Raw genomic sequence first — 25,558 nt, forward strand, 5'->3', positions numbered from 1 at the left:
CACCCACCCTCGCGGTGGTCTTCAGAGAATCCTCCCCATGCCCCACTTCGCCGAATTCCACAGCAGGAAGGAAGCGCGAGCACAAGAGCACCCCCGCCGCCAGATATTGCGCCCGTAAGATGAACTGCTCGCATGTAGCTCGGCTGACTGGGCGTGCCAGGAACCTGATTCTCTTTGGGAGTCTTCTGATGACCTTCAGTGCCGAACTTCGGCATCGCTTCCCTTCGTCAGATGGCCGTTTTGGGAAATTCTCTGCAATGCTAGCCAAAAAGGGATCACAGACGCCAAACCACACCTGACAAAAACACGTGCCCTCAGAACCCACACATCCCGCCAGACCAAAACTCAGGGCCAAAATTGCACTTAGCAAGAAAACCAACTAAAACTTGAAGAGATCAAATGTTTTGCCTTAATGAACACATGGTGTCTCCCGACGAGTGGTATTGACAGGGCACCTGTCCAAGGCGTGTGCTTCCGCTCGAGGTGCACTTGGATAGGAACAAAAATTGCTAAATGAAATCAGGTTGGTGCTTAGAGGGCACGCGGTACGGGAATTGGTGACTTGATCTGGCCGACGTGGCGTTCAATTTTGCCCGCCCCTATACCTAGAGTCAAGGAACGTTACACCACTCACTCTTACTTATCCTGGCCGAAATAGGAAAAAGTACTCCTAGGTATGTTACCTGATCGGCTGTTCGCTGGACAGCTGAATGTCGTGTTCGATGAGGGTTGTTTTTCCTGGCTTGTTTGAAAACCCCGCCTCAAAGTCGCGGACGACGTTTTTCATGTCTCCTCGTTGACTTTCCGTCAAACGTGGCTCTCTGTCGATTGAATTTAGCAGCTCATTCACTTCTTGCTCGTCCTCATGAGGGACATAAGGTATGTCGGAGATCTCTTCCTCTGGCATGTTCAGCGCCATGTTAACCATGGCCTGACGCTGCACATAAGGCTTCACCAAATTTCTGTGGATTATCCGATTGTGTTTGTTCTTAAATTCGGCCTCATAGTTGGTGTCCGAAAGCTTGGACACTACCTTAGCTGGCCCTTCCCATTGCACCTAAAGCTTGTTCCTTTTTGACGGACGCAGCAACATCACTTGGTCACCAGGTTGAAAGGTGCGCTTGCGTGCCGATTTGTCGTAGTACACTTTAGACAGTGACTGCGCTGTTCTGAAATTTGCTTCCACGAGGTCTCTGGGTCTCGCAAGTCTTTCCAGTAGTTTCAGGACGTATTCCACTACACAGGGATCCTCTTCGTAACCCTCCCATGACTCCCTTAGCATGCGCAATGGGGTCCTCAAGTCACGCCTGTAAACTAGTTCAGCGGGGCTAAATCCTATGCTTTCGTGGGGGACGGATCTCATTGCAAAGAGTGCTGCTGGAATGCAGCTTTCCCAATCTCCCTTATGCTCAAAACACAGACCTAAGTATCAGCTTTAGCACTGAGTGCATACGCTCGACTGGATTTGACTGAGGGTGGTGAATGGAACTGCGGATTATTTGAATCCCACACCGTTCAAAGAACGTTGTTGTCAAGCAGCTTGTGAACACGCTCCCGTTATCACTTCGTATCTCTGCAGGGAACCCCACGCGAGAGAAAATTGACAAAACGGCGTCTACAACACATGCGGAACTTAGCTCCTTCAAGGGAATGGCCTCGGGAAATTTGGTTGCCCCGCACAGTGAGGTCAGAATGTAGCGACAGCCAGAGTTGGACGCTGGCAGTGGGCCGAGAGTATCTACTAGAAGACGCCGAAAAGGCTCTGTAATTATGGGAACTAGTGTCATGGGTGCTTTCCATTTATCCGTCGACTTGCCGACCCGCTTGCAGGTGTCGCAAGATCTAATAAGCTGTTCCACATCTTTCCAGCAGCTAGGCCAGTAGTATTCGAGGGCTAATCTAGCTTTTGTTTTCTTTAAGCCCAGGAGGCCCGCCCATGCACTTCCGTGTGCGAGCACCAGAAGCTGCCGCCGGTACTTCTCAGGCACTAGGAGTTGCTCATATGCGCGTCCCTTTGAGTCGCAGTATTTCCGGTACTGAAGGCCGGATTTCTCATGAAGGCTGATGTTCTTTCTGGCGACTCCCTCACTCACCTTATTGCTTAGAGCTCTTAACGATGGGTCGTTTTTCTGCTCTACAATAAGTGCTTTCCTATCAACCTTAGTCAACTCCTCCCAACAAGTCGAAGCAGGTGTTAATGTCGAACCCTTCGCGTTGGTTCCTCTTGCCCATTCTGTACGGAATCGGCGGTTCCTTGCATTTCATGAGCTACCGCTTGTTCGTGAACACCTTCATGGTCATGCTCATGTGGTTTAGACAGATCAGTTTTTCTGCAAGGATCCCCCGGCTGGTCGGGAGAGTGGTTCGGTGCCTGCTCATTTATCGGAGCACAGTCGAGTTTCTTTGCGAGCTTTCGCGCTCGAGAACGTGTTAGCGCCATGCAAGCCAAGCCCGAGGGGAAAGAAAGACCTTTCTCGTTCAGCAGCTGCTCGGATTTGTTCGAAAACAGTTAGGGCAAGTGTGTCGGCCAGTTTGCGCTAACTGCCGCTTCTGTGTCTAGCCTGCCTAAAGTCCCCTCTAGGGTCACCTTCGCTATAGGCAAGCATGCACTCTGTTCTTCGGCGACCTGCTTAATCCAGGCGCATTCGCCGGTGTAGTCCGTGGAGGAAACACAGGACGGGTGAGCAACATCCATGGTAGCCGCTGAATCCCGCAGTGGCCTGAATTTCTTGCCATTTATAACCACGTCCCGCATGTATGGCTCCAGCAATTTAAGGTTTTCGTCCGACTCTCGCATGGACGCGAACGCTATCTTTTGCGCTTGGCAGCTCACTGAGATGTGACCCTGCTTGTTGCAATTATAGCAGACAATGGGCTTTCGCGCTTCAAACGCGCGAGCTCCAGGCGCCTGCTGTTTCGGCGAATCGGCAGATTTGGGTGACTCCATCTTGTTTTCGCTACCTCCTCCTTTTGATCCCGCTTCCTCTGTTCGGCGATCTCGGCGTGCTGGTGGCACCCTTCGGTCGGGGTTTCTCTTTAAATAGGTTTCTCTCTTTCCTAGCCTGTTATCGTACCCTGCCTTGCTTTGGAGGTTTCGGCGAACGTAATACTCGTCTGCGAGCTGTGCTGCTTTGTCTAGGTTTATATCTGTTAGCCTATCTTGCAGCCATATCCTCAGATCTTCTGGAATCGCGCTATAGTACTGCTCTAGTGCAATGCACTCCAGTACCTTGTCATGACTTCCGTGCACCTCAGCGGTCTTGAGCCACTCTTTTAAGTTGACTTTAAGCCGGTACGCGAAGTCAGTATGCGACTCTCCGCCTTTCTTTGTCTGCCTGAATCGCTGCCTAAAGGCTTCAGCAGAAAGCTGGTATTTTCTAAGCAGTGCGCTCTTTACCTTTTCGTAGTCATCACACTCTTCCCGTGAGAGGCGGGCCACCACTTCGGCCGCCTCGCACGGAAGGAGAGGAAGTAACTTCTCATACCAAGCGCTCTTTCGATGTGCACCTTCCCGCATGCGCGTTCGAAATTTACCAAAAAGAGTGCAATATCTCCTCCCACGCGGTATGGTGAGACCAGATCCTGCAATATCTGCCTCCCTTGCTCCTCTACCGAAGCTACAGGGCTATGACGCGCCATATTCTCTCCGTTCGACGCGATTTCGAGCTCCTTCATTTTTCGAGCATGTTCTCTCGCATTTTCTTCTGCCTCACTGACCTCCCGTCTTTCTTGAGCCAACCGAAGCTCTTCTTTTTCTTTCTTGCGTCCAAAAATCGTTTCCAAAGCCTCGTCGACCTCTTCAGTAGTCACCTCCTCCTGCCGCATAACCTCGAAATTTCTTTTTTTTTTCGTAGAACATAGCGAAATGCCCAGCTCCTGGAAAATTTCGAGCAGCTCCTGCACGTTTAACTTCTCCATCGTGAGTTCCACCATGCGTTAGCAAGCCCACTAAAACAAAAGCCCTAGCTTGAAGTGGACAAAGCACTTTCCCTAAATCAATTTCCCAGACAACAGGAATCCGCACCTAGCATCTGCCTGTGCTAGTACGGTCTGGCGAAATGAACGGCAAAACATTGGGCACTCACCCTGGCAAGGTATAGCTGATGCCTGTCAGTCCCGTAGCTGCCAAGGTCCGTTGGAGCCGGTAACTTCACGTGGACGTCCCACAGCTGCCATCCAGCTGTGGGGATTCAGGTAGCGTGACTGGGCCGGAGAAGAGACGAGGACGATCGGAGGAAGAAAACTCGGAAAACTTTATACAAGGAATATTTACAATATGTACAAGTACGGGCAACTGAGAGTGCTTCTCAGTAAAGAGAGCTTCTTAGGAGTCGGGAGTCTATGATACCTCTCAAGAAGGGGGCTCTCAACTGGCATCAAACCAGCAGCTCCTTAAATACTCTTCGTATTACCCAGATCCCTAGCTGGGGAATACAGCTCGAAGAATGATGTCCAGTCACACGATGGCACTGATGGTACCACCCACGGCAGGGTGGTCCTGATGCTTCTTCGCAGCTCGGTCGAGGGAAAGGGAACAGGACTCGGTCACGTCGTCGTCCCCGCGGCTTCCAGGTTGCCGCGCACGTGCGTCCGGAGGGCACCTGCATGACACAGGAATGCAGGCTGTCTCCACGCAGGTGTCGAAAGAGCTTGTACTGGTGACCGGAACGCGGAGGCTCTGTCGCAGGTGCGGCACTCGGGCAATTGTTGAAATCCAGCGTGACTGAAGGGGACCGCACTGATACCGCACTTTGTCGTGGCGAGGACCGGAACGAATACGCTTATGGTCGTCGCTGGCATTCCTGTTGAACACGTGGGGACGCTATCGTCGCTGCTTGCGGCATTCCTGTTCGAACACGTGGGTACGCTATTGTTGTCGCTTCCTCTGGCAGTCCTGCAGTCACGTCTCCCCCAGAGGGCTCACCTACCCTCGCGGTGGTCTTCAGGGAATCCTCCCCATGCCCATCTTCGCCCAATTCCACAGCAGGAAGGAAGCGCGAGCACAACAACACAGAGCACACAGAGCACAACAACAACAACACAGAGCACAACAACCACACAATTACACAGATGGTGGGGCTCTATAAAGCAGCGAGCGCCAACTTTCGTTAGGTTCTTGACATTGAGGGTCTTTTGGTTGCCCTGTTCGTCTGCTATGATAATCATCATTGTCTGCCATTTCGCGCTCGCTTTTTAACACATTAATTCTGTCCTTCTGTGCTATCTTAACATAAGCAATTAAAATAGTCATACTAAAGTCTTTTTCCGCTTTGAAAGAGTATAAAAAGAGCCTTCCTTTTTGGCCGCTTTCTTCCCGTCGGCGCCACCATGCCTAGCATTGATAAATGGATGCTAAGGGTTATGTGAATAAGCAACAAAACTACCCTGTTCGAAATAAAATGATAAATGAGGCCATTTTCTCAACTGCTATATATTAGCGCCACACCGCCCATTATGTTCTTATCCCAACGGCAAAAGGCATGAACTAGAACATGCGCGCTGGAGCAGGGCCATCTGTGCAGGTCTATAGTTTGTAGGTCTTGGTGGTCACCACTGCCACGTACCTGAAAGCGCGACGAGGTGAGACAGGTACTACGCCATTTTCTTTCCTCAAAACGCAGACCTACATTACGACCCCTCTTTCTGTCTTTTCTCTTTCACTCCAAACTTCCTCTCTCCCCTCACGGCGGGCTGAGGTGTCCACCGAAATTTGGGACAGTTACTGCGCCTTCGCTGGAGCGTCATTGCAGCCCGTTCGTGATCTCTTCGGGCGGCGGGTGGGCTGTTTTGAGAGCCCTTCAGAGACTCCTAACGATTTGTCCAACGGGAAAGGCGTCGCGCCGAACGGGCGATCGCGTTCCGTGGACTCCTTGGCAGCGCTGCAACGCTCTGTCGCGTTCCACTCATGAAGGCAGAGCTTAAGCGTCCTCCAATTTTTAAAGCGAAAGCTTCAGTAGCCTCGTCGAGCCAAGCTCATCGGCGCGGTATATTCGACCTTCAAGTGTAGGAGTGGAGTTGTCTCAGCCACATGACGTACCACGTGACTCGCCGCAGCTGCAGCCTCGCCATATGTGTCCACGTGACTAACCGCGTGACTCGCTGTTCGCTTGAAATTGAGACGGCGCCGCTCTCACGTGCATTCACACTGCCACCTCGCAGTTTCTCGCTGTGGACGACGCGAGTCGGCCGGAACCGTCTACGTCGTCGGGTCGGTTTCGTAGAAGACGCGCTGAGTCTGATCATCCGGATGAGGTTGCCAGTCAGGCTCATCACAACCACACATAACAAAGCTTTCGCTTGCATCACCGGGCATAGCCGAGCTAAGCCGTAGTCATTTGTTATTTCTGTACGCCTAGCTCTAGTCATGCGCCTTTCTTTTCCTTTCTTGATGTCAGAGGCTTCTGAGAATTTTGCGGGTCTGGAGGCTGCTTTCGCACAGAAATGGGGTAGTTGTTGTCCTATGTTCATTCAAGCCTCGATTCATTAAACCCCACGCGCACGAACACAGTGAACACAGCCGAAGTTGTTGGCGGTAAATGGCTGTTCCTGCACCAGTTGGCGCCATATCGCAGCAGTTAAGCACCGCGCGAATTTTGGTCCACGCAGAAAGTGTACACAACAATTTCAGAACCTGTGAAACAAAACCCCATTCTGAATATGGACGAAAACTGTGCGTTAACAACACGGAAAAGAAAAAGTGAGCATAGTGTAACGTGCTTTGTGTCGACAACGAAGCGCTCCAGTTATCCCCGTGAAAGAGAAAGATAATACATGGTGAGTCTGTGTGGACTATCGTCGCCTAAATGCCATAAAAAAAAGATGTGTATCCGCTTCCACGCATGGACGATGCCATCGACTGTCTTCACTCTGCCGCATACTTTTCCTCGGTTGATTTGAGATCAGGGTACTGGTAAATACCAATGCATCCGAACGACAACGAAACGACTGCATTTGTCACACCTGATGGACGGTATGAATTTAACTTTATGCATTTTGGACTATGAAATGCACCTGCCACATTTGAAAGATTTGTGGACACTATTTTGAGTGGTCTGAAGTGGCAGATTTGTTTGTGTTATGTGGATGATGTTGTGATCTTTGGGAAGACATTTAGCGAACATAACAGCCACCTGGCTATCGTCTTCGCCTGCATTGAAAGAGCGGGCCTGGTCCTTAACTCTAAGAAGTGTCACTTTGGCGAACGCCAAATAATTGTCCTTGGACACTTGGATGATGACGACGGTGTACGGCCGGATCCTCAGAAAGTTGAGGCTGTCACCAACTTTAAAGCGCGGCAGTCAGTCAAGGAACTTCGTAGTTTTTAGGGCAATGCTATTTTCGCCGTTTTGTTCCGCGCTTTGCAGGCGGCTTCTCCTCTCATGTGCCTCGTACAAAAGACGTACCATTCCAGTGGACCCCTGACTGTGAGTCTGCATTCCGCCATCTGAATTTTCTCCTGACGCCGGGCCCTATCCTGCGCCATTTCTGCCCGTCCGCTCCCATCGAAGTTTACACCTACGCCAATGGTGTCGGAACTGGCGCTATGCTCATCCAGCGCCATGGAGGAGAACAGCATGTGGTAGTTTGTGCCAGCCGGTCGTTGAGTAAGTCGGAACGGAATTACACAGTTACCGAACAAGATTGTCTCGTGGTACTTTTTACTGTGCAGCGCTTTCGTTCCTACCGTTTACCATCGTCACCGACCATCATTCGCTCTGTTGGCTCGTGAACCTCCGTGACCCATGTGGCCGACTTGCTGGCTGGGCTTTGCGGCTACAGTTCAACTTCACCGTCGTGTACAAAAGCGGTCGTCAACACGCCGACGCTGACTGTCTCTCGCGCTTGCCGCTTCCGACGACTGTTTGCAATGGCGACAACTTCGACGACGACATCGCTTCTGTGTCACCCATGTTTCCTGATCCTAACCAGTTCAAGACTGAACAGCGCAAGGACAAGACGTCAGCGGTGCTCTTCGTCGCCGCCGGTGATTCCCCTGCTTCGCGTTTCTGTGTTCGCGCCGGTTTACTTTACAAGAAGAATTTCACGCCCGGTGGTGCACGGTTCCTTTTCGTCGTGCCGGAAAGCCTTCGCATCCCTGTTTTTCAACTGATGCACGACGATGTCCCGTCTGGCCACTTGGGAGTGGCCCGGACCCTTCACCGCACACAAGAACGTTTTTACTGGCCCAAAATGCGTCAAACGATTCAACAATACGTAGCCAGCTGTGTCCAGTGCCAGGGTTTTAAGCTGCCTACGTCTTGTTCACCAGGCCAGCTGCACCCTGTCAAACCTCCGGCCACACCAGTTGAGCAAGTGCGCATCAACCTCTTAGGCCATTTTCTCCGGTCTGCGAATGGAAACCGCTAGGTTATCGTGTGTGTTGATCACCTAATACGACACTGTGAAAGAGCCGCCATACCGTCCGCCACTGCTTCCGATGTGTCTATTTTTCTCCTGCGCGTTCTCATTCTCCCTCATGGACCTCCTTGCGTTCTCATCAGTGATCGTGGGCGCCAGTTTACTGCGGATGTTGTCGAAGAACTACTTCGTCGCTGCGAATGCAATTTTACTCACTCGATACTGTGTCGCCCACAAACGAACGGCCTCGTCGAACGCACAAACCGCACGCTCACCACTATGCTGGCAATGTACGTCGATTCTGACCATAACAACTGGGATGACATCCTCCTTTTTATTTCGTATGCGTACAAAACTGCACAACATGAAACAACTGGTTACAGCCCATTCTACCTTTTGTACGCTCGTGTTCCCCTCCGCTGCATCGACACCATCCTTCCTTTTTCTCTTCACGACGAGCCTTCCATCGCCGCTACAATCTGCCGAGCTGAAGAAGCACGTCGAATTGCCCGCCTCCGCATTTTGGACACACAGCAGCGCTCTAAACACCGCTACGACATCCGCCGCCAGCCCATCTCCTATGATCCTTGCGATAGAGCGTGGTTGTGGACGCCGCTCCGAAAGCGTGGTTTGTGTCCGAAGCTGCTGTCCCACTACACTGGCCCTTTTGTTGTGCTTGAGCGCATCAGTGATTTGAACTACGTCGTCTCGCGCCTTACTGACAGTGGCCGATGCTCACGAAAGACCCAAGTGGCGCACATTGATCGGCTAAAACGATTCAGCCCTCGGGACACTGCTTAGCTCGCCATGGGAGCCTTCGTCTGCGGAGGGAGAAGTGTCACGCGCTTTGTGTCGACGACGAAGCGGAGGAGATCGGAAGCGTAGAGGAGAAAGAAGCTGGTCGGCCTGGCTGTGTTGAGCTCTCCGCCCCCGTCACCAAGCCTCTTAAATAGACGCCCCATACTTGCTCAGTGCCTGCTGAGTAAGTAACGATACGTCGCGGGCGAATTTTCGACAATCAATATTTTGAGCAGACGACAAGATAGAGCGACATGCTTAAAATTTCATTTGTTCTAGGATATTTACCTCTGCTTTGCAAAAAATCAGAGCTTTCATAAAAAACCTGTCCGCAGCATTTCCTTCATTTCCTAAAATGAAAATCTTGCTGAGAACCACGTGAAGATTTGACCAAATTTTTACACTCTAGAGCTTCTGAAAGTGCGCATGCATCTATCTCTATTGGCGCTCCCACTGGTAACCATATTAAAAAAAAAAACTTTGCGCAGAATAACACAGGACGGGAGGGAGAAACACCCACACACATACACGAGCGCAAACTTGCAACTGTATTTTCAGAAATGATACACCGCCTTAAGAAGCAGAGAGGGCGCAAGCGTACAATATCCAGAACATCACGTGTGGGAAGAAAAGAGCACGCACATAGATACTGTAAAAATTGCATCAAGAATAGGCACATGCAGAATCTTATCAGAACTAATCGGAATTGAACAACAAAAGCAGGCTAACCATTTCGGAGAAAGGCGAGTTCTTTTCTGAGAAAGGCTACCGAAGCCTTACTCACGCAGCCTTCCGTGGTGCTAATTTTAAGGGCCTCTACAATTTCACGGGCCAGCCTACCGGAAGCTCGCCCGGTAACAACAGTAGAACGGAGGAAAGAACTGCACTGCTGTTTCTCCTTCTTATTCCTGTCAGTATAGTGTTCGCATTTGAGGAAATGCAAAGACAGGTTCGAGCCGCCACTTGCGCCCAGGTAATTGACATGCTCTCTGAGCCTGTCATTGAGACAGCGTCCTGTCTGGCCTATGTACACCGACCCACAGCTGAGCGGAATCTTATACACCACACCAACAGTGCAAGGCCCAACTGGTCCAACGCTCTACCCTATTACACTAGTAAACAATTCTAATATCAAATCCACCCAAAACAGTTCTGAAGGTTTCTTATTACCAAGTTATCAGAGTACTGGAAGTGTGCCCCTAATGAAATCTAATCGCAAATCATCTGACCCTTTTCTCCATTGAGGAATATCGTCACGGCTTGCTTGACGTAGAGGCCGGCGGCGAGTACAGGTGATAGCAGGAGCACAAAAACAGGCAGGTCCGCCAGAAGCAGCGTCGTCGTCGGCACGCCGCAATCGCGCTTCGACTCTCTTCGCTACAATATCACGCTTTTGCTCGTTTCTAAAGATTTATTATTTTAATTCGACCCTTAGTGCCTTCCGATTCCACTCACCATCGTATATTTCATCCCGCCGCGACAGAAAGTTCAATGCTGCCGTACCGATTGCCGGATTGTTTTACATTTCCTCTTTTATTCCAAAGACTAGTTTATAGTGGAACCAAATCCCTGCCTTTATCACCGCAATAACTGACACGAGTGTCTTCAAAACGACTGTTACTGATATGGTAAATACCCTGCATCGCTGGCATTGTATACTGTCTTTCACCATTACTATTTCTTTTGTTAGATTTTGTAGCGAGAGATACACTGGGCGACCAGTCGAGCATTTCGCTTTGAGCCATGGGAGACAGTTGTGCGCATGCGTCGTTACCACGGCAACCGGGGAGGAGCAGAAGGTGCGGCATGCACTTCGCCGTCGCCGCGGCCGCGCGGCCACTCCACCGTCAGAGCCGCGCGTGATGTCATGCGGATGAGCAGTTGTGCGCATGCGCTGATACCATGGTAATCAGAGAGACCCCAAAGATGCGCCGCGCGTTTCGTCGCCGCCTCGCCGCACGCCGCTCTATCACCCGAACCGCGCGTCACATGCGCAGCATTGCGTATAAAAGGCGAAGCTATAATGGGCGCCCATATCACAACGTTTGATACGAATGCAGAGAAGGATAGTCTAGCCGCTGCTAAACGGCGGCATAGACAAGATAAGATTAACTCTTCCGATCCTGAGGTTCTCGCCTGGCACTTGGCTACTCAGCAAAGAGAGAATGAGCGTAAGAAGGCGAAGAGAGCAGCGGAGACACCCGAACAGAGAGAGGAGCGACTTGCCAAACGGATACGCCAGACTTCCGAGCGTAACACACGGCGCATAGCCGCCGAGATGGAGCCCAATCTCTCTCATTGCTAAGCATACAATGACCACAACAAGCTCAGCGAGGGGAACGTATATCCTGGCATAGCAGAGCTAAGCCACTGCCCATTTTTTTTTCAAGTGCAGCTTTCTCGGGCAAAGATCTTGAAAATTACAAAAAAAACATTGTAACACACTGTTTTTGAGATATTGAAGGTAATTTTACATTATTCTGATGTGTAGCAATATCTTTTTTTAAAGCGTTTATCGCAATCGCATCGAAGAGTTAAGACTGCCATAGAAAAGCAATGCGGAATGCTTTCGACGACCGCAAAAACTTGAATAGAAAAAAAAATACAAGACTGCCGTTGGGTGATCTGCCGATAAATTGATTTTTTATATGAATCACATGAAAAAATTGGGAACAAAAACGGTTTCCCGCTCAAAATTGCTTTTGTGCAGGGTTGCTGAGTGTGCTATAGTCCACTTGCCCCTGCATGCTTTAGCCTTTAAAATACATAAAGAAAAACTCTTCGGCGATCATCGGTGGGTAGTTTGAATGCGTTGCATTTGCTGTTGCTGCTGATTAGGCTGTAGCCCAGATTATTGGTATGAATCGATACCTTTATGAGTTAATGCTCATATGTACGGAATGGGGCCTTTCTGTACTTTCCATTACTAGATTGCTGGGAGTTCCCATACTATTTTTGGCGCAACGGTGCAGCGATTAAGCGATGTGCCGTTGACTCGGCAGGTGGCTGTTTCATAAACACAGCCACCGGAGAAGCTTGTGAGACTCTAGTTGCTCTTCCCGAGCAACCTCTCGCCTGCCGCCTCCCACGGTGAGCAATTTGCTGACAATCCTGTGGGCAGGTTGTCACCTGCCACGATGTGCACGTGTCGATGACGTCACAAGGCTTGAAGTGGCTCGTGACGTCGGTAGCCATTTCCGCCTCCACAGGCCCTTTTAATGCAAACGCATTAATAAATAGTGCGAACAGCTACCGGCCAGGCGATTAGCACGGGGTCCCAGTGCCCATCTTCATATTATCTTGGCCTTATCTGGGAATCTTTCTCACGGCTTCCTTGAAAATAAGGCGCACTTGAAACCTTAGCGCGATAGAAGTGGTAGCAAATGTCGTACTTTGAGAATGCTCGATGGCAGCCACAAGAAACTTTCCTCTCTGGCAGCGATTCTTCAGTTCGCTATGGTTTACCCTTACCGGAGCAAAAACCTGGCGGTGTCCGGCGTCGTCCAGAAAACCATGATTGGCTGAAGGGCAGTGGTGGCATCAATTGCGTTACCAGAATGGATATATATCATTGGCTGGATCGACGTGACGTTACCTGTAGGACAGTGACGTCACCACACCCGGTTCGCCTATGTGAAGCCTCCGCGTGGCAAGCGGCAGGTGGTGTAGTACGGAAAGAGTTCGGGAAGAGCTCCCTGTCCCCACCAGTGGCGGGAAAGGGCTCAACATCTTCGAATGGTATCACTCTGCCAAAGCATATTGGAATTAGGTGTCATTGTGCTTTTCTTTTTGGAGTTCGCAGCTGTGTTTTGTCCTGTCCTGGCCGTGACCTTTATCGTCAACCGAAAGTAACTCAGCCATTTCCTTGCTCGTTCTTATAATTCTCCGACAACTGATGAACACAAGTTACATGAGCATGGCTGTAATAAGAAATCGTAGGTTAAATTTTGAGCTTTACTGTTATCGCACGCTACCGTCGATTTATCTAGTGATGTACTGATTTTGTTTTTAAGTGCGCTAGCACTAGATGCCTCACTAGTGAAAAATTTGTCCTGTTTGCGAATGAAGTCTCCACATGTCAGCTGCCACGGTTGGAAGGGGGTAGCACCCCACCTGCCAAAGCCGTCATGCGTCCTGATGAAGAAGGATACCGGTTTCACGGCAGCAGCAGCCACTTGAGAAGGACGGAACCAATGCACGCCGACTGCAGCCAAGTTGAATGGAGAGTAGCGCGCCTGCTGCAACCAAGTTGCGACTGCTGCCGCTTACAATGTGTGCAAAACCATCATAAGTAACCCCTGCGAGAGGTGCACACATAATGGGTTAGCGCACCTACGTCGCCTTTAATTTAACGAAGTAAATCTAGGGTTAATTCTTTTCGAAGATAATTGTCACGGAGGATTGTCAAGGATTATCGTGACAAAGCTGGAAGCAAACAGTTAATGCCTCGTGGCTGTGTATCATGCTTCAATGCTTTGTGCTCTTGAACGTACGCTACACAACGCGTTGCTTTACCGTAAGTCGTAGACTGGCTTGAAGCTTGTGGTAGGTAATGTGTTGCCTTACCATACATGGTAGGTGGGCTTGAAGATTGTGATAACAGTACGACCTCAGGTCTTGTTTTTATTAACTGGAACAAAGCTTAGACGACCGCGGCTTGTCGGTGCGGAGCTCGCGGCTCTGCTGCATTCATGACGGCCGCATTCATTCCAAGCTCGTTTCGGCCCAGTGTTTGCTCTGCGACGCCGTGAATGCTTGCTTCTTCTTTTTTTTTTTCAAGTTTGCAATCATGCATAGCGAATAAAAATCAGTGACGAAATGAGGAAAACAGGACATGCCTGTCCACTGGATTCCTTTCTTTCGTCCGCTGTCCGTGGCGTGCTCTCGAATAGACTTAAGTAGAGCGCCAACTAGCCCTGACTTACATTTTGTCGAGGTTGTATTTTTCACAGAAGAAACAAAAGAAGTGAAACTTCCTTTCTTTAAGAAAGATTGGCGACTGCATTTTCAGCTCAGCCATTGTTTGCAAGTGGCATACGATGGAACTCGACGGGTTCCATAGAAAACCAGTTTAGTCTGCAGCGGGTCTGCAGACGCACCGTTCCCTTCACTGTTGTGTTGGCGCCGCTTTATCCTCACTATCATGATCACTAGGCGCTAGGTACAAGACAAATGACATGTAACTCTCTCCTCCCGTAGCTTCTTTAACCTTACTTATTTCCTAATATTTCTCAACTCACCTGCCGCCTGATCTCTGGCGCCATCTGATTATTGGCCTTCCAGGGGACTGTACGCCATCGCGATAAGAGGCTGTGACAGTCTATCTTCTTCCGTTGCAGTTTGTGAGAAGCACATGTGAAGCCATAGATATATGCCAAAAACTCGTCCGCAGCGACGACTTTCAGGTGAGGCGCCTCAGAGCATCTGCAGGTTTTACTCGCACCACTGCGGCAGGGAGCTGGTTTCTCAGGAGATAGTGACTTACAGCGTGACTGCTGGTAGCCCTGGTCACTACGAACTCTTTCATGTCTCTCATGCTTTTGCACTAGCACAGAGATCCGTAATGGTCTGATTGTTGACCTGTTGTTGCTAGCCTCTCTAGCAACCCGGTCTTCTTTGTGCACATGCCATTGTAACAGCAGCACCACGAACTCGTACGAAAGATTATATGAGTGCAGTAAGATTTAACAGTGCGCCCTGAATAGACGTTTACTCCGTTCGGCGGTCGCGAGGTTCTAATGGGGTAAAATTTATGGTTAGCTGTGGTCTTTTGACTGCGGAAACAAGCAGACCAAATCCGGCGCGACTAAGCGAGGATGAGGAGGAAAAACACGAGATAAAACGGATGTTTACTGCGCGTCCTGTCTTTTGTGTTGGCTTTTTTTCGTCTGGAGGCGTGCCTGTAGGTGTGTATGCAGCCATACACAAATTCTACGAGCGCTGTTATTTTTTTTAGCGTATCCGTGATCTCTTTGGCTAGCAAAGGGGAAAGCCTAAAGCCAGGCCAGCAACAAGGGCGCATGTCAGAGCGAATAACGTGAATAACAGGATGCTCAACGGCTAGCGAGCAGAACAGTTAACGGGCTCGTTAAATGTTTCAAAGGCAGTCTGTACGACTCGCATTTCCGGGGGGGGGGGGGGGGGACATGCAGAATGGCTGCTGTCAGCGCTCCCACTGCTGCGAGTGTGCCTTCGACGGAAACCTGCAGCAGGGCACCACGTTTTTATGATGATACACCGCCTTTGAACAAATGTTTTCAGGATTGTTTTCATTCAGTTCTATTCTAGCGATAGCATATGCCGTGCCGTATATGTCTGATGCCGGTGACAGCGGGATGTGGCGGCGCCTCGGCGAATGACAGAGGCCGAGATTAATACACTGGAATTGAACGTCTGTATAGATCCTGACCAGGCAGACTCTAGGGTAGCACAGAAGTGTGCCTCGTTTTAAGCTCCCAGATATACCAGGAACTGTACTATGCGAGCGTGTCTAATATCAAGAACGGTAAAAGCTGTACACTGAAAGCAGTACTGTGCGAAATACTGCCGAAAAAACTGTGCCGTTTGTCAGTACATTGGCGATAATGACCGAAAGGTCAGGGGACGGAAGTGTGATTTTGACGTGCGCAATTGGTTTTTTTGTCGACCTTCCTGCAGTGTACTGAGTGGCTATCTCTTGCAGAGCATCCAATAACGCACCATATTTTATCTCTTCACTCTTGGGTTGCCTGCTAAGTGTTAGTCCGAAAACTGCAATTGCCAGACCTGCAACAATGTCTTGCTCAATAATAGTCTGCCAGAAAATATATATTGGGGCATTTTGGGGCATCGATTTGAATAAGTAACCAAACAAATGTGCTTTTCTGTTCACTTAGGACATAATTCCCTGCCTACATGGGTGGCTGTGGGCACACTGGGTAAGTTCTTCCTTAATAAGAGTAAGCTCGGACTTTACATTACTCGATGGAACTGTGTAAAGCAAGACTGTAATCATGGTCTTGTGCGGCAACAAATGTTTAACTGCTTTCTTTCCAAAGGCGTGTTTATTTTCTGGTTTTCTGTTTATATCTGGCACCGCATGAACTATCTGTAGCCTGGCATCCATTTGCCGAACGAAACGAAATTAAAGTGGGCTTAAGGTGGAACCCTGGAAACGTTATCGCTGAGTACCGTTTGAAGCGGTCATTAGACGGATGAAGAAAAATGGTGCAGCTATATAAAATGCAATGAACTGTTCGGGAAACGTCTAGTTAATTCTTTGTGCCGCAGCGTAAACTGTCTTTCCAAGCAGAAAGAAATTCGTGGCAAATGATGTCCCTGATTCAGTTTTATCCGGGCTTTTTTTCATACGCCTTAAATGGGTAGTTGGCCTCATATCCCTGCTCGTGAACGGGACATCGGCGACAAAGGTCGCAATGCTACGTTTTCATGATGGCACACTCACATTACTCCGCCCCGTGGCGTCGAAAAGCAACCAGTCACGAAACGGTAGAAAGGTTCATTAATTTGCGTGATTCTAGGCAATAAAGTTGACAACCGCTCTTGCAGGTGCCGCCAATGATTTCTGAGTCCCATCATTTGTTTATTGCTTGACTTAGGACTTCTTGAGCAAGTACAAACGATCGACAGTTTTAAACAGGCAGCTTGGATAAAAAAACCGGAATGTAGTATAATTTATGATGAGCACGGCTTGGGTGCCCAGCTGTCCAATGGTCATCCAAAACTGAAGCCTCTCAATTGGACGTACCAAAGTCTTGGCTCCTGCACGCTCTTATTTTACTGGCATATATAGGATAGAAGTCGACCATCGTTTTGAGAGAAAAAAATCCTTTGTTTTAAGGAACTGAACAGCGGAGTAACTGTCTGACTTCTCGGTGAAAGCCACAGCTGCGCCCTTAGACAAAGGAGGAAGGTGGGAGTGAAAGAAGAAAGGAAGAGAGAGGTGCCGTAGTGGAAGGCTCCGGAAATAATTCGAACACTCCGGAATCCTTAACTTCACCGACATTTCACCGTGCGTGGACGACTTTGCGTTTCGCCTCCATCTAAACGCGACTGCCGCGGCCGGATGCTAATCTGGGTACTCCGGCTCAGTAGACGAGCGCACTAACCATTGAGTCACCTGGGTGGGTTTTTGAGAAGCCCGTATAAAATGCATGCGATTCTATGGCAGAGGAAGGGTGCATTAGCTGGGAAGAGGCGGAGAAGGGAGGAAAGGCGTGGTAGCCATCGCGCACTCGAGCTCGGAAAGTTTACAGTGGAACTGAGGAGGTGCCTGTGAGCTTAGTAGAGGCGTGGTGACTGCTGCTGGAATCCTTACTTCTCCTGTGGCTAGTTCGCACTTGACGCTGCAAAGAGGCGGGTGATGTTACCAGCAGGAGAAAGCCGGGGTAACTCGTGCGGAAGGCAGACTGCGCACTCGGGCTCGGTCGGACTGAAAGACGGAGCATGTACTGTTGCGCAATGCTGTCTGTCCAAAAGTAATCAAATTTTCTTTCAACTCTGGTTTTTCAGTTAGGTACCGACGTGGTTCCTCTGGCGGACATGAAGCTTGCTGAAGAAACGATGGTGAGAAATATTCTCGGTTTTGACCTCTTCAGCACCGTGGTTTTTGAGTGATAAACTGGCTATTAAGTCAGCCTGTGAACTGACGTCGTTCTCATGTCAGTCGCTATATATGAACATAGCGTTCATTGCATAACTGCGCCATTGCAGTTCAATAGGGTGCATTAAACAGCCAACATCAGATCTGGAACATAGCCTAGCCCTCTCTGTAAGAGATAGAGTTTTAGAGGCTTTCGCAAGAAAGCTTTTTCTAAAAGGATTAGCGCTTAGGGTCCGAATAGCAAAGTGCTAAAAACACCGATGACAAACATACCACAGGCGTCTGCTGATCACGAATGGAATATTGCTACCTGGTGGCGTCTATAGGCGCATAGCCGAGAAGGCAAGAGGTGATGGGGACTTCGGTTCGAGCAGTTTATCAGGCGAACTTGCGCTAAGAATTGAAAAGGGAGACTCGGTGGCAGCTGCCGTTCACTGTTCGGTACCCACTTGGTCGCGTCGCCCAGAATCGCATTGAAAGCCTTTGCATCCATTCTGCATGTGTGGAGATCACCCGTGAGCAACTATACGTCGCTTAAGAAAATTGCTGACCTGTGCAGTGAAAACTACGGTTGCGATGCGACGTACAACCGCTTGTTTGATTGGAATCGCGCGCAGCACGTACGGAAAACACGCTCATGGCTTCCACTACCGTGCTGAACAAATAAGCTATGAAAAGCACTAAGGTTGTCGTAAAGGACGCGTGAGACCCGATTATTCACCCCATGAAACGAAGCTGCAAATTATAAATCGCACGTACATCAATAAGTAAACCGTACTGATTGAGAAAGCGGACCTAGCTCACGGCAGTATACCAAAATGCGGCGGAGGGAGGCTCGTGCGCATATAGATAGCTCACCAGAACTAAGACTTGTCTATGTGCCTGATGTAGTGCCCAGCCACTATCTCACCTGTCTAACGGTAAAGACATGCCCATGACCCGGTAATGCGAAAAATGCTTTCGCCTCCAAACCGGAAACGAGCTTCACTTTTGAACTAATTTATTGAAAGAAATTGGTAAAAGTTGAGTAAAAAGCGGAATAGGGTGAATGGGACACACTGCATATCCTTGGAGCCAAGTAACTTACACATGAGCCATCATATTAATTGAATAATTCACTGGCATGGCCCATCGGATGTCCACTAAACTGCACTTAAGGCTGACGAGGTTGGTTTTTCGAAGGAGAGAAAAATTATTTCGAAGTGAGCCTAGCAGAATGAGAAAGTGGTCGAAAAATTGAAAATATCTTCATGCAACATTTTTGATCCCTTGCCGATCATTCGACCAAGCGTTCTAGTCTAGCCTAAGTATCCACCTAGTTCTTAGTTTATCATATGCAAAGCTTAAAAATGTTCGCACCTAGAGTTCCTCGGAGGGAAATATTTGGGCATTCGGCTACATATTAAGCAAACCGCAACAATGTTATGTTGTGCAGGGGCGGAACTAAAGATAATATTTCTACAACCTGTTATAGTTTTCTCAGCATCTAAGGTGGTCCAAACAAACAGAAGTAAAACACTGACTGTGACCGGCGCGAAGAGTATAGAAGGAAAGCCCTAGAAAGCCTCAAGGAGAGCCGGGGTTGCTAGGAGTTTGGTGTCCGTCAAGGCGCCCACCACAGAAATGAGAATATAATAAGGGAATCTGCAGAGTAGGAATTGCACCGAGTTTCCTGTAACCTAAACGGCACACTCTACTGGTAAGCAAGAACGGTTATTAATGTGACTGCGTTATATGGTTAAGTTGCGTCAGCAAAAAATGTCCGCAAATTTTGCCCGCATGATCCTGTGGTCCTGTGTAGATAGATGGGAAAAAGTTTGCGTTAGGTCTCGTGTGAGTAAATCTTAAAATGGAAGAAATTTGGTTGACGCATTTTAATGAATTAAATAAGTTGGTTTATATATTTAATTACTGCGTGTGAAGCGGCTTTTGTGTGAATGTGTTGATGAAAAAGAAGTTAGTTAAAAACTAAGTCGGAAATAAAATATTATTTAGAATAAAACAAAGTTTAAATAAAATAAAAACAAATCATAATTTAAATAAACACAAAAAAAATTTGAAGCATAATAAAAAATTCATAAATGACAAATGGAGGGAGAAAGAGAGGAAAAGGAAAGGCTTTCGCATTTCCACTGTTAAGCCAAAGACAAAGACAAAGAAGAGTAACGCAAGTCGAAACGCTAAGGCCAGGATTCTAGAAAAGGCAGTCGCGGCTGCGGCACTTCCGCAAAGATAGGGTTCTTAAGTGTACTCCAGTGGAATTGTCGATCTATATTCTCAGCTTCAATAGATTAAAATTGCCTATGCAATCAGCTTCTACCAGATTTAGTTGCTTTACAGGAAACATGGCTAACTTCAAATTTCAATTATCATCTCAAGGATTACCATCCGTTCCGGCTTGACCGGTCATCACGAGGGGGAGGGTTGTTAGTGCTCATCTCTACAAAGTTTCGCCACAGGGCATGCATTTCTTTTCAATATGCGGACAATGAATATGAAATCCTTGCGGTTGACCTCAGTGTCCCAGGTCAACAGCCCTTTACGGTAGCTAATGCATATTTCCCGTCTGGTGTGCGTGACACTCGGCCCCTTGACTCACTCATGTCTAGTAGCCGATCTCAGGTTCTACTACTTGGCGACTTCAATTCGCACCATGTGACTTGGGGGTTTAAAACAGACAGCTTTGGTTCTAGACTATTTGATTGGGCTTCTGGCAACAACTTGATCTGCAACAATTCCGGATTGCCTACGTTTGTGCGCAATCAATGCCGCTCTGCCTTGGGGTTAACTTTTTCCTCCCCAGGAGTCTCTGTTATGTCTTGGGCGCCTGTTGACTGTGCAACAAACAGTGATCATCTACCGATTAGTTTCAAGTTTGCGTGTAAATTAACTCTTCCTGAGCGACATCAGCGCACGTTAATAAATTACAATTGCTTTAAAGACACGCTAAAATCAGCCCTCCAAATCACTTCAGACACTTGCGCTCAGAGAAGTGCCGAAAGCAAGGCTGCACATCTATGTTCAGTACTGGACCATGCAAGGCAAAAGTCTGACTTTTTGGTTAAGAGAACAAAGGGTGCAATCGCGAACAATGGGTGGAATGCTGAGTGCACGCGTGCATATAGACGACGGAAAGCAGCTTGGAAGAAACTTCTCATCAATCAATGCCCCAAAAAATGGCTGGATTATAAGTATGTTGCAGCAACATTTAAGCGCACTGTCGCCCGTGCAAAGGAGAAGTATAATACAAATCATTATGATTTCCTTTCCCAATCAGGAAATAAACGACCTTTGTTTAATTTTATGAGGCGCAACAAGGTGATTTCACCGGCTGCCAACATTTAATCCATCGTTCAGTCCCCTGCTGACATCGCAAAGGCCTTACAGGATATTGCGTGTGGCCTAGAGCTTCGCTTTACATCTGCTCTACCTTCTCCTGCTATATTGACATGCACCTCAAGTGATTTCACTGAGGTCTCTATGTCTGAGCTGTCGCAAATTGTTCTGCGCTTATCGCCAGCGGCTCCTGGCCCCGATAAGGTCACTTCATCTATTATCAAAATTTTGTTCAATAAATCTCCTGCAGACCTGTTGGCCCTAGTTAACCATTCCATTAAAGGTCCTTGGATACCGCATGAGTGGCGTCTTGCTGAAATAGTTCCACTGCTTAAAAAGCAAGGGGGGGCGGGTTTAACTTTAGACAATATACGCCCTATTTCGTTAACATCGAACCTAGTGAAATTGGTGGAAAGGGTCCTTCTCACCCGTGTCATATCATTCATTTCAGAAAATGCTGTATTGAATCGATGCCAAATTGGTTTCAGGCCGGGTTGTTCAATTTGGTGTGCTCATACTGACCTTGAGAGTCGTATTAAATTAGCTCGCAATAGAAAAAAGTTTGCTGCGCTTGTCACCTTGGATGTCAGTAAAGCATACGACAGCGTGGAGCACTCGACTCTATTACTAAGATTACAGGAACTCAACTTCCCAAGCTATTTTGTAGCCTGGATTTCTGTTTTTTTAGAAAATAGAGAATTTTACTGCGGCCAAAATGGTGTTTCCTCAAGGAGATTTCCACAGACAAGAGGTGTTCCGCAAGGATCAGTTCTCTCACCTGTTCTTTTTAACATTTTTCTAAGCTCAAGTCCATGCATTCAAATTGTGAAAACTTATGTGTACGCCGATGATATTGCATTTTTTGCATCAGCAGGTGACATTCACACTCTTTATCGAACCCTGCAAAATTACCTCAATGTTCTTTACAACTGGCTAGGAAGAATTCATCTGTCCCTTAATGTGAAGAAATGCGCATTGTTAGTATTTCCAGTTTCTGTTCCTGTAAATATCTGCCTGGTCTATAGAAATAACATAATACTTCAAGTTCAGACGGTGAAGTATCTCGGTGTAATATACGACTCTACTCTCTCCTGGCGGCCACACATTGAGCAAGTTTCTGCAAAAGGAGTTCGGGCGATTGGCATCCTGCGCAGGCTTTGTAGTGCTAGGTCAGGCATGAGAAGGCATACGCTTCTGATGATTTATAAAATGTACGTCCGCCCAATTTTGGAGTTCGGGTGTGCTTTATTCTCAGGAGCTCCTGCCTATAAACTTCGCCCTCTTGTGCTTTTGGAGCGTGAGGCGTTGCGCCTTTGTCTGGGGCTTCCAAGATATGTCGCCAATGCTGTTCTGCACCTTGAGGCGCGAATGCCTTCGTTATCAGCTAGGTTTCGTCTTTTAACAGTTCAAACATTTTTAAAATTGTGCGACTCACCTCTTCACGCTTCCAGTATAATATTTCTCTGCCAACTTTCCGCCTTTTTTAGTGCTGCCGGGTCTCGATTTCGTACCCCGCAGATATGTTACGTGCAGTCCCTCCTTGATCGCATAACTATTCATTTCACAGATGTCCGCCAAATATATAACAACTCCTCATCTGTCCAGATTGAATTCGATGACATTTTCCCATCGAATGCAAAGCTGCAGCACTTCCCGCTTCTTTAGGGTCTATTGCAGGACCACCTAAGGTCATTTCCCTCTCATGTTCTTATTGCTACCGATGCCTCGCAGGATCGCGAAAAGGCAGGTGTGGGAATTTTTTCACCTTCACTGGATTGGTCTTCTTCTCTCCGTCTTCCTGACTTCACTCCAATTTTTCTGGCCACATTATTAGCAGTAATCTTAGCCTTACGAAAATTAGAATCTACCGTTTCCCAGGTCGTGGTTATGACAGAATCTCTGTCCATTTGCTCTTCCTTATCCTCACCCACTGACTCTCGGCCATTACGCCTCTTTAAGTTCCTGATTCCGCTCCATCTAAATTCGGTAAGGTTGCTTTGGGTACCAGGTCACATGGGCTTTCACTTAAATGAGGTTGCAGATTCCCTAGCAAGAGCCTCTCTCAGCGGCCCAATTGTTGCTGTCCTACCATCGTGTGCGTATACAGCTGCGGTGAGGTTTCGCAGCTACACAATATTTCAGGAATTTGCTGCCCCGGCTCTTACATCATCTCCCGAATATCAGCATCTTCTGCATCCTTGGAGTAGCAAAGACTGGCGCTCACGCAGACTAGAGGTCTCTTTCACGCGCTTGCGTTGCCGGGTTCCCCTTCTAAATTTCTACCTTCACAGATCTGGTCTGGCAGCTTCCCCACTGTGCCCTTTTTGTGCCGAACCTGAGACAATAGATCGCTTCCTGCTGTTCTGCCGCCGCTTTTCTCATTTGAGGAAGCGTCTTCTGCAAATTCCATTTCATCAACTGGGCTTGCCTGTGTCTTCCGCGGCTGTTCTTTTCATTGGCGCTTCTTTGCTTGGACGAAGCGACAGGAGTGTGCGCTCTGCTGTGCAAAATTTTCTTCAAGAAACGCAGCGACTCCCATTCTAATTTCTTTTTCCCGCTCTCAGTCAGTACGACATTGCAACAGTACCGGCATTGTGTACTATTATGCACATTAAGCAATTGTCCCGTCTTCGATCTCCAAGCTAACTGGACCCCTTCCCTTCCCTCTTCCAATCTCTCAGACTACATACTATTGCCACTGCTTTTCCCGTCAAAAATTTCCTGTATCCAGTAATTAACCGCCTGTGTCTTGGCCACTCCCCCGTAGTGGGTATGTGCCAGCAACGTCTGACGCCTTCCTTCCTTCCTTCCTGTTAAGCAGACAAGTGCAATCCTGTAATTTTTTGTACTATACATTCTAAGAGAGGAGCAAGTTCTGTTTTGTGTGACGTACAATTAAGTGCAAAGTTCGTGGTTAGGTACAGGGAATCAAACCAAATCACATGTCCCTGCATAGGCAGGAGGCAAAAGAGTAACAACTGCGACACACTAAAAAAATGCTGCGAAGGAGAAAAATTCCAAAGGCTTCGAAGGCAGATTACATCCCAAAGCCAGGCTATAGAACTGCCTGGTCTGTAATGGGTCAGGCAGGAAAACAGTGCAAATCTGCTTGAATACAGTGTTTGTGAAAGTAAGAGTTTATTTCGGTTCGCATACTACAAAGCCGTATGGGGAAGAAGGGAGACTGGGTAAAAAGTTGCTAATGGCAGCTTGAGGTAGCGCCCAGTGCCCCAGGTACACGCCAACAGCAATGGGCTCACAATGAAAAATTTACATAAAACAAAGATTCCCAAGGAACGTTCAATGCACAGCGCATTCCGCGTACAACAAAATGAAAGGAGCACGCAGTGGTTATTGGAAGAACATACAATACATACATGCGAGCATGTTTGCAAGGATTTTGTAGGCGCCCACGGAGCCGATTTCATTTCATGTGCATTCTTTGCAAAACCAAGTAATGTGTGAATTTTGGAAGGGCGTTTGATTTTGAACCTTGGACTGCCTTAATTTACTTCACGGGTTGTGGAAAAATATTGATCATGAACTTTGCGAAATTATACATTCCGGCAGCTGGAGCTGGCTTCTATATTAACTGAATAGATGCCAGGACGGTAGAAAATAGGTCTATAAATTTGGATTTTGATAAGTGCAAATATTAAATTCAAGGTGATGATTTGCAAATTTACGCCGCGTTTTGACCCATCCACGTTCTTCGGATTCCTTGTTTTTGCAGCTCTGTGGAGCGCGTCCTGTGACCTCCGCCAGAGTCGCCAGGCACGTACTTGCGTATTTCTTGAAGGTCGTCGGCTGAGGGAAGGAGCTCACACCTTCATCAATAACTCAACAGTACCGCAAGACCTATTTTCTAAAAAGCGGCAGTGCTGGAACACTTGTCTGGCACAAATTGGTTCGGACGCAGTCAAGGAATGACTCCCTGAAAGAAAACAGTAAAGCGGTACAGATGAAGAAACAGGGACGAATAAACAGGAACTTTGCCTTCTCCAAATTTCCGCACGCTCCTCACATTACTACCTTTTCCTATCCCATTTTAGGAGTCCTCCACGCTTCCGCAACATATGAAGGCATTGAAATGAGGCCTATAATTTTAGAAGCGACTCTGGCCATTCCTTAGGTAAGGAAGCGTTTAGAGTGACGGGGAACAGCTGATTAGACATGTCTGGTGTCGAGAGTATGTTATAATAATTAATATTTAATTGTATAAACAGGAAAGAAAAATCGAAATTATATACTGTATTAATTTTGATGCATGCGCATCTACTTGAGGTCAGTTTAGATTTTGAAATCATTGTTTCGTGGCGCCTGATGGCTTTACATAAAAACAAACACGTAATTTAGTTGCACTTAGGCTTCACTTAGTAACAATCTGTGAACCGTGTACGAAAAACAGATACTCGCTCTTTTAAGTCCGTACAGCCTTTTTATGTTTATTAACGGCATGAGTAC

General features: G+C 47.9%; 1 protein-coding gene across 1 annotated transcript in view; it reads left to right on the forward strand.

Annotated features, from left to right (window-relative positions):
* The window catches only part of LOC144119265 (uncharacterized), a 59,628-nt gene extending 34,493 nt beyond the window's left edge, over positions 1–25,135 (forward strand). The window contains exons 3-6 of the mRNA XM_077651934.1: positions 14,496–14,561; positions 16,032–16,073; positions 17,668–17,721; positions 24,828–25,135. Of these exons, the coding sequence (XP_077508060.1) occupies positions 14,496–14,561; positions 16,032–16,073; positions 17,668–17,721; positions 24,828–24,905 (240 nt within the window). The 3' untranslated portion in view covers positions 24,906–25,135. The remainder of the gene's footprint in view (positions 1–14,495; positions 14,562–16,031; positions 16,074–17,667; positions 17,722–24,827) is intronic.
* The last annotated feature ends 423 nt before the right edge of the window (positions 25,136–25,558 follow it).

This window comes from Amblyomma americanum, chromosome 2 (assembly GCF_052857255.1).
Source record: "Amblyomma americanum isolate KBUSLIRL-KWMA chromosome 2, ASM5285725v1, whole genome shotgun sequence".
NCBI lineage: Eukaryota > Metazoa > Arthropoda > Arachnida > Ixodida > Ixodidae > Amblyomma > Amblyomma americanum.